This window comes from Egretta garzetta, unplaced genomic scaffold (assembly GCF_000687185.1).
Source record: "Egretta garzetta isolate BGI_Z169 unplaced genomic scaffold, ASM68718v1 scaffold373, whole genome shotgun sequence".
In the NCBI taxonomy this organism is placed as follows: domain Eukaryota; kingdom Metazoa; phylum Chordata; class Aves; order Pelecaniformes; family Ardeidae; genus Egretta; species Egretta garzetta.
In genome coordinates this window covers 2447551-2461847 of record NW_009259184.1, presented here as the reverse complement: position 1 = coordinate 2461847, position 14297 = coordinate 2447551, and the positions used below count along the sequence as shown (strand labels likewise).

At 40.4% G+C, this 14297-nt stretch overlaps 1 protein-coding gene across 1 annotated transcript in view; it reads left to right on the top strand.

The window, feature by feature from the left end:
• Window positions 1-14297, top strand: part of PHEX (phosphate regulating endopeptidase homolog X-linked) — a 111348-nt gene that overhangs the window by 77659 nt on the left and 19392 nt on the right. Inside the window, exon 15 of the mRNA XM_009635698.1 lies at window positions 5829-5887. Within this exon, the coding sequence (XP_009633993.1) occupies window positions 5829-5887 (59 nt within the window). The remainder of the gene's footprint in view (window positions 1-5828; window positions 5888-14297) is intronic.

Genomic DNA, 14297 nt, shown 5'->3' with positions numbered 1-14297 from the left:
TGCACCTGCTCGGCGATAGAGAAGAGATCTGAAAGTGGTGTCACACTGTCCACTTTTGCTGTGTCTGCTGAGGGGTATGAAGGCACAGAGAGTCATTAACACCCCCAGTAATTTTTTTAACATTTGTTATAATAAATCGATAACTCCCACCCACCACTCTGAGGCATGTCAAATCTGGCCTCAAAAATATCAGCATTTGCCAGATTTTAACTATTGGAATCTACTGCTTTCTGATGCATTTACTTTTTTTTTTTTCTTTCTTCCTTTTCTTTTTCTGTTTTTTTTTTTTTTTTTTTTTTTTTTTTTTTTTTTTTTAGCTTTTATATTTCATAGAACTTGGTCTACACCGAAGCTTGGCACTGTGTTAATAGAGAATTACCCTTGGGGTTTTGTTTCTGTTTGCTTCGCTTCTTCTTTTCCCTAGTTCAGTAGCTTTTAGCATAATATTTATATTTAGAGAGAGATATTATAAGATGGTCCAAGTTGTGGACTGATAAATAAGAAAATGAGTGTTTACGGAAATAAGTAATCACCTAGTAAAGAAATATTAACCCCAAAAGGTAAAACACTTAATTCATTTAGCAGACGGTCCAGATTTCTCAGCAATGTTATTTCAAACTGGACTCAAATTCCTCAGCATAGTCAACTAAAAGGAAAATCAAAATGGTGGTTCACTCAAAGCACCAGGGAAATACCATCAGGGGACAGACAAAGGAGCTGGGAGGTAGAAGACAATGGAGTCTGATAAAGCAAGGGGAAATGTGGATATCAATGTGGAAAGTCAACAGTTTTGCAATCTAAAAAGAGGAAAGAAAATCCCCCAAAGTGGGATTAATTGTCAAAATTCTTTGTCCTCTGTTCTGCTCCCTCCCTCCCTCCCAGTTACCTGCCTTACAGGAAAAAGGAGTGTGGAGGAGTCAGGCGAGGCACAGCTCAGGGCATGGCTGGGGGGAGGTACCCAGCCCAGCTGGTACCAAGAAGCTGTGACAACGCACCAGGGCGCCGGAGCCGCCTGCTCTGCTGGTCCTGGGGCCAGGCTCCCCCACAGGCACCACAGCTGCGGGAGGTGCAACTTGCTGTCCTCAACACCCACTTTGGATGCCAGCTGAAACCCTAACAGCTGGCTGGGGAGATGGCTGTCATCTTCACAGCTGGCTCTATCAAACGAGAAAAAGTGCTCAGGTATCAGGAGAGAGAAGTACAAAAGGGATTTGTGGCAGGAGCTGAGGCATATGATGCACAAAACGAAGCAGGTTGGATCGAGAGGGTTGAATGGAGGAGGTGAAGCTGGAAGGGGGGAGTGTGGGAGGAAGGGGACCAGGCATGAAGACAATTATAGCCAGGTGAGACACGACTAGAGCAGAGGGAGGTGGAAGGCAGGGCATGGGGAAGTGATGGCCATGTGGAAGGGAGAGATAAAGGAGAATCAGGGTTTTAGTGGTGTTTGCTTATCCATCCGTAGAGCCATATACGTTCATACACACATATATACATACAAGTGTGTGTATATGTGTATGTATATATAAACACACTCCCACACCTTTTTAAGAGGGATTGAATCTACCCTTAACATTGATTTCATACTTGCAAATAGCAAGGGATCAGAGGGCTTCTTGGGCATACCGCTTCATTATTACTAATCTTTCTCCTTTGAAGTCAGGACATCTCCTCTAAGATTTTTAGACCTGGCTAAATCTTTCTTCACTTTTCACTCAACTTTCAGTGCTGGAGACATAGGCATCTAGTAGCCCTATAAGAGGACACAGAGGAAGTGTATTATGAGCAGATTCCTGGGTCTCCTTCAGGACCTATTCCTGTTTCTTGACCACATATTATTGTTTGTAAGCCCTGGTTCTTGGTTCACTGCAGGGGAAGGCAGCTCTGGGAGGTGCTGGGTTGGATGCCATTAAGGACAGTGCAAAAGCTTCTTCTGCAAAAAGGGAAAAGCAGCCATGAAAGACACTGGGCAGGCTGTTGTCTGTTGGAGAGATGCTGCTGGAGAGCTCAAAAATTCTGTGGGTGGACCTGCCCTGGAGAGGAGAGGCTGAAAAGGAGCCTCCTGGAGTCTTTTCCTGGTCTTTGAAGCTCATTTTAAGCAGTGATGTGGCACTGGAGGCTGGCCCCAGCCTTACCATCCCAGTTTCTTCCCCAGCCCCAGGGGAGACAGATGGCAGCTTGGCCTGGGAGGCTAATCCTCTGTTTCTACACAGGAAAATGTATAAAACAGACTAACAATGAGAAGACAAAACAACTTTTGAAAGTCACCTTGAAGATTGCCTCCTCTTTAGAAGTTTTTCTTTATAATTCTTTCTTGAGAAGAGATTTTTCAGATTCCAGTTTCACTAGCAGCTTTGTATGGCCTTTCACTTCTAACCAGTTTAAGTGCATTATACGTTTACAAGTTCATTTTCTTTAATTATATGATTTAAAAAAAAATCTTACTTGGGATGTTGAAGACAAATTCTGCTCTGAGTGATTTCTTCTAACTCAAAACATTGAAAGAACAAATTGCAAATTCAGTTCATGCTTTACAGAGAATTAAATAAATTGATAAGCTTTCCCCTGTATTGTAAATGTTCCCAGTCACCCCTCTTCATGACTGGCAATGTAGCACACTATACTTTTAACTCAGAAAGGAAGATATCGCAGAAAAAATTGTAGCCTAAAGAAACACAAACCTAAGAGAGTATCTGCCCTGCTTGCTATCTCAGTGCAGGTTTCAGATTTTATTCCTGCAAGAGAAATCTCAAACTTACAGGTGTCAAGTCTGCAGCATTAGGTTTTGATTGTTGCAGTAGTTGATAGGTAATGTTACAGGACCTCATTCAAAGCTGTCTCTTTTTCACATGTTAATAGCAAATGGAAACAGTGTAAACAGCTCTAGAATTTTTTAATGTAGTATGTAATTAATAAGAGGTTAGAGTTTGTTATGCCTGTCATTTTTTTTTCTATCCTTCTATTAATAGATGAAATGCACTGAAATTGTAACCAGACCTAGAGCAAATGCCCAGGCAACCTGACTTCAAACAGGAACGAGAGCGTTATTTCTAAATTTGCTTCACCTTAAAATTTAACAGCGACAGCTATTTATTACAGACCTTCATATAGTAATTTGATGTGTTATTACTTAAGGCCTGCCACTGAAGGTTCAGTCATTTCAAGGAGCTCATTGGAAGAGGATGACAGATGAGAGGTGAAGTTGTTCTGCTAGTCTGAATGGAAGCACTCTTGGTTGTTTCTGCTCTTTTGTGGAAAATGCTTCCTAAATCTTTCAGGGAATGGCTCAGAATGGTACAACAAAATGCTGAAGTGTAAATATGCTCCTTGCTGAGTGTCTAAACATCAAATAAGAAATTCAGCAGTATACTTTGCTTGTCACTAGAGAACCCTTGTTCTTCCTAACTCCTCAGTACAGCTGCTAAGTCTCATCTTCCTAGCTGCTTAAAAACCTAACAAACCTCATATGGGGTCATTCTTGAGGCCTCATTATGAAAGAATGACTTGGAAAGAACTTGGTTCAGTTTTACAGTGAGAAAATTGAGGTTGCTACCAGTCTTTGGCTCATACAAAGCTCAGGAAACAGGTTGGGCTCTGTTACTGCGGTGGTAGATCGTGAAGAAAGTCTCAGGATGGGGATGTTGTGATGAGTCGTAGCAGCGAGTCTACGAGCTACGAGTCCATGAGTTCATAGGTATGAAAGCATGGCCAGCAGTGCTGTGACGTCCTCCCTCGGTAGTTGTGGGCCAAATGGCAAGCAACAGCGTCTGCAGTTGCTCTTGGGCAGAGTGAGGTGCTCCTGTGGTGATGAGTACCTGCATCACTAGTTAACTCCTCACCCAGTAAAAATGGGTGCAAACTTGTACTGTTAGAGAGGTGTCACTTGTCAGTGAAGAGCTCTTTAACCACTGCTTGTGGGGGTTCCTATCTTGAACAAGCTGCAGTGAGCCCCGGGGGCTGCGGCAGCAAAGAGGATGGGGTGTAAGTAGAGATGAGGTGGAAGTCACAACGCTACGTGTCTTTGTTCAAAATTACAGTAAAATCTAAATTAAAGTGTGGAGTGTTTCAGATGGGTCCCTTTCAGATGGGTTCTCTCCTTGTCGAAAAAGGGACAAGAGTCCTCCAGAGCTAAGCCTGGAGAGCAGGTCCCACCACACAAGTGGCTGGCTTACATCCTTCAAAACAGTTCAGCTGATTGCTGCTGTGAACAAACATGAAATTGAAATGTAGTTAATTAACCCCCCTAATTTTTTTTTAATCCACTCACCATAAGCATTCTTTCTTCAATTTTCCATTATCTCACTACATTACCTCTAACATTTAATCTCTTTATTATAGAGGAAACAGAAAACACACCAGAAAACAACCTCCTCCCTGCTCCTCCCCTTCAGAATCTCCTAGTAAACAAAACAGGGAGAGTTATCTGTGGCAATTAGAGCCTATAATGCGATGGACGGTTAAGATATTTACATGACATCACCCTTTGCTTTTATTGGTTACTTTTTCCTAGTTGCTGCATTGTAAAATAAGCTGCTCAGCTTTGAAGATGAGAGCAGCAGATAAATTTGTTTATAAAAGACAGAATGCTGCCATTCTAAAACTCTCCCCTTTGTTGCATGGTTTACGTGAGGACCGTTGTCAGAAAAACAGCCAGGATCTACAGATAACTCATTCATTTGATGGTGCTATTTTAAAGCACAGACTGTGTATGTGAGTGTCACTGACATCACACATTTTCCATGTTCTGATAGATCTTCCTTCGTCTTACTCTTTGTTTTGTAGCTCCCATCTCTTCTCTTTGAAAGAAATTTTCCAAAGCAACTGCATTGATTCATTTGGCTTTACAAAACTTCCAAGTAATGCATTGCTAAAGACATCAGGATGTTCTTGTTTGGACATTAACTAGAGTTGCTTCTAATTTATTATGAATTAACGACTAATTTTTATCATCTTTATTACTTTTCTTTTATCTCGTTTCTTCCTTATAAAATCATAAAGCGAAATCTTGGACTCACTGAACTCAGAGTTTCATCTGAGGGGATTTGGATCTTGCTGAAGCCAGTGGAGATTTTCCACTCATATGGGTGAAGCCACTGTCAATATAGATGAGCTTAGGCTAAGGACATTCATAAATCCTATTTGCTATTCAAATCTAGGTTTCCCTCCAGTATGTGTGAGAAAGCTAACTATGCAAAGAAATGTTAATATTAATTTTTAAATTTATTTTGCCTTGCAAGAAGTCCATTTATTTATGAGCACACTGATAGCTGTGTTCATTGTGTAGGGTACAGAATGTGAAGCTGTTTATTTTGAATTTAGGTTCCCAGAACGCACCTGCCCATGTTGCTGGCGTCATCCTAATTGTTCAAGCAGTTATTCAGCAAAGCATCTGAAGCCACTTCACTCATTTCAAAATACTCTCCTCTAATTTCAAGAGGGAGTTTTCTCCACACGTGGTTGAAGGACACCTAAGAGAGTTTTCACAGCTGATATCAGTGTTGCAGCCTCTGTTGGGCGAACTTCAGTCCATCAACATGGCAGACCTCACGAGCACAACGGTCACTTAGAAATGAAACAGATTAGGTAGTAGGAAGCTTAACAATGGCTCCTGTTGAAGATTTGTTGACTGTATGCACTTAAAGCCATTAAACAGTAGGTTGCAATGTACTAGAACATGTAAGTAGCATGTGTTGAAGTGGAGAAATACTTAAACTTAAATGGTCTTTCACTTTGTTACTTCCTTCCACTGAGTTCACTTTTTATCTTTGCTCATTCTATTCATAAAGATGTGTAAGTGTACTGACAGCCGGTTTCTTTTGCTCTTACTACAGGTGGTTTACAAGCCCAACTACTGTAAATGCTTTTTATAGTGCATCTACCAACCAGATCAGTGAGTATTTGACTTCTGAGCCTCCTTATAAAGTGCCTGTTTGGGAAATGTATGTATCAAGCTTGAGATAATATCTGTAGAGTTTGTGTGTTTGTGACTGAAAATCAAAAGCTCAAACGTGGTAATTCAGCTGTGAGACATTTTGAGTGGATAGTTCTGGAAAAGCAAGGGCTCCCAAAAATTTGAATTACTGTTGCTTAACGAGATACCTAGTGTCAGCTGAGTTGCAGTGACCACTTGTGTGTGTAATCTGTCCATTGCAAATATTACCTTAAATCACTTTTACTAAAGGTTGATGTTTCTGTTTTCTGTAGCAAAAACATGTGTACATGTACCTCCATAAATATACAATAACTCTTTAAGTGATAGTGACTCAGTCCTCTAGTATTAATAAATATGTAGCAATAAACACAACTAGAGGAGACTGTGATATAGACCAAAAAACCTAAGAAGTGGTGTCCAGCGGATTTGTTCAATGCCTTCAGGACAAGGAATGGTATCTGTAGTTAACTTAAAATTCTTACCTGTACAGTTTGATGGAATTATCTTATATGTACAGTACAACCTGCCTTATGCTAATTTTAGTTACTGGTGGTTTTTTGAGAGCATAAATCCTGGTTTGGAAGCATATTAGGTAAAAAGAGCTGAGTTTTTCAAAGATGTGTATGGATTTAGATATTCATTCCCATTTGCTTTAATGGGACTTTGCATAGAGAATTCCTAACTGGCTTTAAAAGTCTATACCGGTATTTCTGTGTACAACAGTGTTATCTTTACCTGACACTTCTGTCGCAGATGGAGTGAGAGGGAGGCAAAAATAATGTGGTTTATTGGTGTAAAACAGTGAGTTAACAAAGTTCAGTGGTAACTGCGACAATAGTTTGAGATTCGATGGCAAGGTACACTTGGTTATTTACTGCACAGAGGACAGGGTCAGACAAAACTGTCAGGGAGACCCTCCCGTTGAGTCACGAGGTTCGGAAAAGATCCCCTTGCTTTCTAAACTCCCTCAGAGAGGAGTCTAGGTGCGGCTGGATCCAATCCTAGTCCCAGACTTGGTCAACGGTTTATGCCTAAAGGATTATACATGTGCACTTAATCCTTTATGTCACTTAGCTAAGATTTCCAAGGTAGCATGCTGTTAGTCACTTACCGAGAATCTGTCGTGGTAAGGAATCTCTCAACCTCAAGGAGTAACCTTGAGAGGCGTCCCTGCTCAAGGGGAGATCCCGGCCTGCAGCCCGCTGCCGTGCAGGAGAGCTCAAAGGGCTCTTGGGCTGCTCCCTATTTATGGGGGTAAGATAATTGGCTCATAGTCATATTTGCATACTGACCACTGTGCTTAGGTGGGCACATTCCACAACAGCCCTTGGCTATTGTGTTGTTATCTGTCTCCTCCCACATCCAGTGGGTGCATCCTTCGGGACCAGACACAGACCAGATGCATCTATCACCACAACCACAGGTGGTTATCACTTGAAAGAGGTCAAAGGAGGGGGAGTCAGAGATGAGGGGGGGAGCACACCGCCACAACTTCTCTTCGCTCTTATTAGCTTTGCAAGTTAAATCAAGCCTTCTTGTTCTGTGCTGTCAGGGTCTGGAAGGCAGCTGCCATAACCTCTGTGGTCTCGGTCTTCAAGGACAGGCGTGTCAAAAATCACTGAGTGACTTCCCCTTTTTCTCCTGAATCTCTTTTGGTCGCAGAGACAAGTAGTTTTTGAAAGGTACAAAATGAATGTGTCACACTGAAGAGGTTACAGCACAGGACTGGAAATCTGGGTCTGCTGGTATCTGCTCCTACCAATTTCTGTAAACAATTTTTGCATTCAGACCACTCACTTAAATTCTTTTGTGTCTAAGTGAGCTCATTTGTAAAGTGTGTGTGATAATTAGGCAGTTCTTTTGATTAAAATTAGTTCTAGACCTGGACTGCTCTACCTTAATTAGAGGGCTGCCGTCATTAAGCAGCCACATTTTTCTTGATCATCTTAGGGAGCACTTGAGGCAGACTTCTCTGAGCTGATCACAGCTCTGAGGTACATGTGAAGCATGACAGCTACTGTTCCTGCTGGACTAAGCACCGGCCACCACTGCTGCTTCAGATGTATTGTGTGAACGGAGAGGAAGCCTGTTCAGCATGAGATGAGTACCATTGCTGTTATGCCTTCTTTAATATGGGTTCCTTTCAAGTTTCAGCAGCGTTCAGCTCTCGCAGCCTCTCTGCCATGGCACATTAGAGAAAGCCGTAACGAGAGGCTGGAGTCACTGAAGCTAAATTTCACACTCACTGTGTCTAACAGCGTCACAAAGCAGAGAGCTGCCAGACGTAACCAATCAGCCATGGGTGTAGAGGCAATTGTTTTCTATCATAACTGCTGACCTTCTTGTACTGCTGGCATCTGACCTTGAAGTTTGGATAGTGCTGCTCACTGTCCTCTTAGGACTGTTCCTAAGAGGAAAAGAATTTAGGTGGCTCTTTCTGAAGAAAACCCTCTCCTACCTGAGAGAGTGGTACAGAAGTCATCATGCCCTAAAAATGATGGGCAATAGGAGGGAAGGTTCACAGAAAGGCACAGTGCAAACAGTCTTCCACTGCTGGCCAGTGTGATTTGCACTGGGGAAGAGGCCCCTGTGAGATGTGGGAGGAACATGCTCGGGTCTGAAGTTGCTGGTAAGTATTTGTCACATCACAACTGAGTTCCCATTAATGCTGCTGGGAAAGAACTGCACTGTGGGAGACTGAAGTTTGTGCACCTGTGCGTCCTCATGTTATGTGATGTATTGCTGGGCAAATCTCACGCCCAACAGTTACTGCCTTACTGCTCTGCAGCTATGTTTTCAGTAATAATTTATAGAAAGTTCTGTAGGGGCTGGTGATATGCTACAAAAACTGTGGTCATTTTAAAGGCCCAGTTAAACAACAGAAAAAAAGTTCTACAAAAGAGAGTCACTTGAGAATAAGAAATAAGCATGAACTCTCACAAGTTAAATGTAAAGTATATATAAAAAGCCCACAAAGTATATATAGCAAGCCCACAAAGACTTTGAGGACCAACTTTCTAAGAGCATAGGAACTGATAATAAAACCTTTTTTCAAATACACTGAAAGAGGAGAATCTCTAAGGCATAAAAATAAGATAATGCTTTGCATTGAAAGAGTTTGGGAAGTTCTTATCCTGGAGGTTTTTCTTATGGGAGGTAAGTCCCAGGAAGTGTTTAATAGAAGGTGCTTTAGAAGAAATTAATAAAATGAACTGTGACAAATATAAGGACCAGATAATAGTCTCTCAGGTATTTCAAAGGAACTTAGACAAGAATTTGACAAATAACCAGCTTTGATGTATAGCCTATCACTTATTGTGGCCTTAGCACAGGAAGAATAGGTGTGGCAAGTGTCAAATCCTTTTTTTCAGAAGAGAATCCAGAGGGATCTGCATAAAAAGTCATTCTAGCACCTCTATGAAGGAAACTGGTCATGAGCACAACATGAATGAATAAGAGAGAATGAATAAGCATATGATATAATGGGGAAGAGTCAATGTGACTTGGTTTTTGCTTTTTCTTTTAGGAAAAAATCATGCTTTCTTAGTCTGTTAGAGTTTTTTGAAATTCAGAAAGCAAGTAAGCATGCTTGATATACTATGTCTATTTCCATAGAACATTTCTGATGAGATTCTTTCCCAGTGCTATTAATTGGAAGTTGTCATGGGACAAGAAAGAAGGTCTTTTCATAAATTAATGACTGATTAGAGATAAGAAAAGGAGGTAGGAACAAATTACTTGTTTTCAAAACAGTTGGAGGGGTGGATCTGTGCTGGTCACTGTATTAGCAGACGATCTGAAAAGAGGGTGTTCTGTTCTGAATAAAAGAACAGACAGATACAGTCTCGGTCCAGGAGGACAGGTCCCTCTGCTACTGATTTCTGGAAGGTAGAAAGATATATCTGCTGGATATAAGAGAATGAACTAGATGATAGGCTCTTCATCTGCTTGAGTGCCCCTGCTTTTCAGTGAGCAAACTAGATTTTAGTGTGTTCAAGGCCCATCTATTTTTGCTCTTGGTAAATGAGTTTAGTAAGAAGGAGAATTTGAGAAATGAGAACTTTAAATGCATAATAGAAATTGTTTCTGGAAAGCAGCTTCTGCATTAACTGGAAAATGCTTGGTTCCAAAGTTGATTCTAAAAATTAATACTGTTCAGTTTGGAAATGGAAAAGTACTGTGTGATGTTATCAGCATAACCACAGCAACTCCAAACTTGATTAGTCACTGAGGGCTTTGTGAAAGAGTTTAGAGAAAAAGCAACATCGGTGCCTTGAACTGATTCTGAAAAGGAGCTGTAATCAGGTACCTGCAGAAGTGCAGGAGAATGTGGAGGTCCCGATCACTTCCGAACTTTCGGAAGATGCTTTTGCTTTCTGTGCTCAGAGCACAGGGAGGTCTCTGAGACATTCCTGATGGAAGGATGACAAACTCTTCTGTCTCTGTAGTCTGTATTACTGATGTAAGCATTAAACAAGAAATCACTGCAATCTCCATACAAGTCCATGCAATCTTCATATAAGGGCAAGCTGTTAGTGTTTTTAACTTGACTACTCAATTACTTGAGAGAAAAGGTCTTTCCTCACAAAAAGTAAAAATTAATAGAGACTAGAAACTAGATGATTCAGAAAATTACTAGATTTGGGAGAATACAGCAGTAGTTTGTTGCAAATTTTGCTGTACTACATGCAAACATCTTTATGTTTGCTATTGCTTCATTTAATTTTCATTACTAAACTACTGATAACTTGAATGGCCAACAATTTTGTTAATATCTCCAAAGCAGAAATAAGTAGGTGTATCAAGGTAAGGTGTGCTGCAAAGAATAGAGTTATAAAATATGGTACATATAATTTATCTTATTATTATACGCGTTTACTCCTCATGTTCTCTATACTTGATTTCTACTTATTTATTTCCTCTTTTTCCATAATTCAAAGTGTCTTAGATTAACAACTGTGCATGTCAATTATGGGTATTTAACAAGGACAACAGGTACATTTCATTGCCTTTAGATTCTAAAAAGGTATCTACATTTCATATAATCTAAGTAGCATGAATACTATATTTTTAATTATCATCATTGGAGCACAAAAACACTTTCCCAAAGACTCTATTTTAATGAGGTCTACAGCAGTCAATAAATACGTGCTGAAAATAGATACAAGTGAAGATCAAAGTACACCAGCATACTGCTGTTGAAGAAAAGGTTTTATTTCACTACAGCACTAAAATATTGGCCATTGAATATGTTAAGGATAGAAGGGAACAGTTCATTAGACATTTGGTGTATTTAATTTTCTTTCCAAGTGTAAATACATATACCTCTAGAATATATCAAAAAAAAGTAATGTTTGTGGGTTGTGAACAGTAATGAAAGGGAGATTTACAGTGAACTGAGGCAAATATAAGCAACGCGCTCGTAAGGTGTAGGCTTGAATAGATGTATTGGGTAATTAACTACTGTTGATACTATCTCTGTAAGTTTATACCCATGCTCCTTCTAAGTCATTTGTGCTTGTACTGCAGTTCTCTAGTGAAAGTCAAGAGGCCTCTTTAGAGAGTGGATTGATTACGTGTTACAGGAAGAAGACATAATCTAAACCAGAATTTTAAAATTATGTTTGAATTAGCATTCATGGAGAAAACCAGAGCTGAGAGCTCATATTAGCCAACAAGTATCATCTTTATAGAAAGTGGCATGCAGATACCAATGGTGGCAGCTTGCTGATGCTGTGAGTTGCGAGGGAGAACTCTTATCTTGCCAGAAGCCAGGGAAGCAGCGGCAAACGGCACACAGTGCTGTGGCCGGGGGAGGACAAGGGGACTGTGTGTAGGGGCACTTTTTCTTCCCTTAAGACCTAGGCTAATTGGAAGGTTATTGATGAAGTAGTTTCAAGTGCACCATTAGTTTTCAGGAGGTTAATGAACGTAACGGATTTGGACTGAACACTTTCTAAACCCTGTTATTAAGTAAGCTTTAAGTGTTCTTAAGTGGGCCTTCATTTTCAGTTTTCCCTATTTACTAATGACCAGTATTCTCTTTTACTTAATTATGGTCACAGGTGAGATGATGCATGATCCTTACATTTATGAAAGTATAAAATAGGAGGTTCTTTGTTCTTTTATTTTCTTCTGAGAATCTAGTGAGTGACTTCCTTTAGAAAATAAAGATTAAAGTTTCTTGTAAAAACAGGTATATTCACAATTTTTCTAGTCCCTTAGCATACAGTATTCCTTGGCCCCTCACAAACCATCACAGGTTTCTCCTCACATTGCCCCATTGAGTTTGGAAAATGCTGGGTTCTCTCTTTTTCATGAGCAGCAAAGATCCTTTTGTCAGGTGAAGCAGAAACTGAGACAAGAATTGAACCAAAGGCTGCTGAGTCCTCTGCTTAAAGACCATCACTTCTCTTTATCTGTTAATGAATTTATTCACTACTCCTCAGAAAGTTAAGCTTTGAATTCATGCAAAACATGGAACAGTTACTGTGCCTTACACAATTTATGTTTTCTTTCCTCTTTGTCCAGAAGATAAAACTTGAAATTAAGCATTAGATTCAGGTCCATGTTATGGCAGAGAGTTTGATCTTAACCACCTACATATAGGTGCTCAAAGCTGTCTGGGATTCTCTACAGCATCCAATATGTTTCTTCATGTCTCGTGTATCTGAGAGAGAATTGCAGAAGACCCTTGCCCATCAAGACTGGCAGCTAGAGCCCAAGCAGGACATGCAAAATCATCTCAAAAGGCACTGGGAAGAGATTCAGTTGTGCAAACAGCAGGCTGGGGAACCATTTTAAACAAATTTATCCCAACCTTTGTGCTGTTTTTACATAACTAACCAACACCCTAGTCGTTTTCATGTTTAATTCCTTACCATTTGCTTACTGACCAGCATTTAATCTTCTGCTTATGGTTTATCCCTTTAAAATTCTCCATCTGAATTGATTCAATGACACTTCAAAAGAAGGTTACAGCTCTTAAATACATCTGGGAATTGCCAATACAAAAATCAGCAGAGTACCTTGTATATAACTCAATTTAGCACAGGTATCTCCCCTACCCACTATTTACAGACTGGATTTGCTAGCCTGTCAGAAGTTGCTTTAAACAAACCAACTAATGATTGCAAATTGTAAATACACTGACTTGGAATAAGGCTTTACTAGATCTTGTCTTCCTCAGTTTAAAATATCATGCAATATAACTGAATAATACAATTGAACTAGAGAATTTGAATTCAAATTTAGATTTGAACTCCAAATTTCCTTATGATTTGGTGGGCCATCTCATGTGTTATTACTTTACTTCATCCATTAGTAGTCCACATTATTCAGTGAACTATCAGCTGAAGGGTGATTGCTTGTGTCTCCTAAGGTGAAGTAACAGTATTACACTGAGTCTCAAAGCGTTCATCTGCAAAATGTGTATAATAATGCCATAAAGGTATTAGCTGGTAAATGGATTCATTAGTGGCAGCAAAGCCCCTGTAAAAATTTAGAAAAAAAAAATTGTTTCAGATTTGAAATACATTATAAGAAGCTTTATAGCACCTTGCTGCAGAGAAAGGCTGAAAATTGATATAATGGATAAAATGAAGCTAGAAGCCTTCAATTAAGTTATAAGTAGTCCTGTGCAGGTAAAGAATGCTGTCAGAGCTTCAAGATCAGGATAAATTCAGGGTAAAATATTTGAAGTAAGCCAGATGTACTCCACTGCTTGAAATGCCCCTGCGTTCCAGAGCGGTAAGGTGAGTAAGAGGAAAGTTCAGCAAAAAGTCACTGTCCAAGGGTCCAGACCCAGGGGTTATGAAAGCTAAATCCTACCTGGAGATGAACCTGGTGAGAGATGTGAAGGGCAGCAACAAACATTTCTGCAAGCATAGCAGCAACAGAAGAAAGTCCAGGGAAAATGTGGGCCCACTGCTGAACAGAGGCAGGGGACCTGGTGACAAATGACATGGAAAAGGCCGAGGTGCTCAACCCTGAGACCAGAGGGGAAATCTGGAGCAAGGAGACTTACCCTCAGTGGAGGAGGAGAAGGTTAGGGAATATTTAAACAGACTGGGCAAGGCGCAAGTCCATGGGCTCTAGCAGGGTGCACCTATGAGTGCTGAAGGAGCTGGATGATGTCATTGTGAGGCCACTCTTGATTATTTGGAAAGGTTGGGGGGAGGTTCCTGGGGACTGGAAAAAAGCAAATGTCACTCCTAACTTCAAAAACGAAGACCCAGGGAACTACAAGCTGGTCAGCCTCACATCAGTCCCTGTGTACGTGATGAAGTAAATCCTGGAAACAGTTTCCATGACCAGCCTTCTATGATGAGATAACTAGCTCTGTGGATAAGGGGAGAGCTGTGAATGT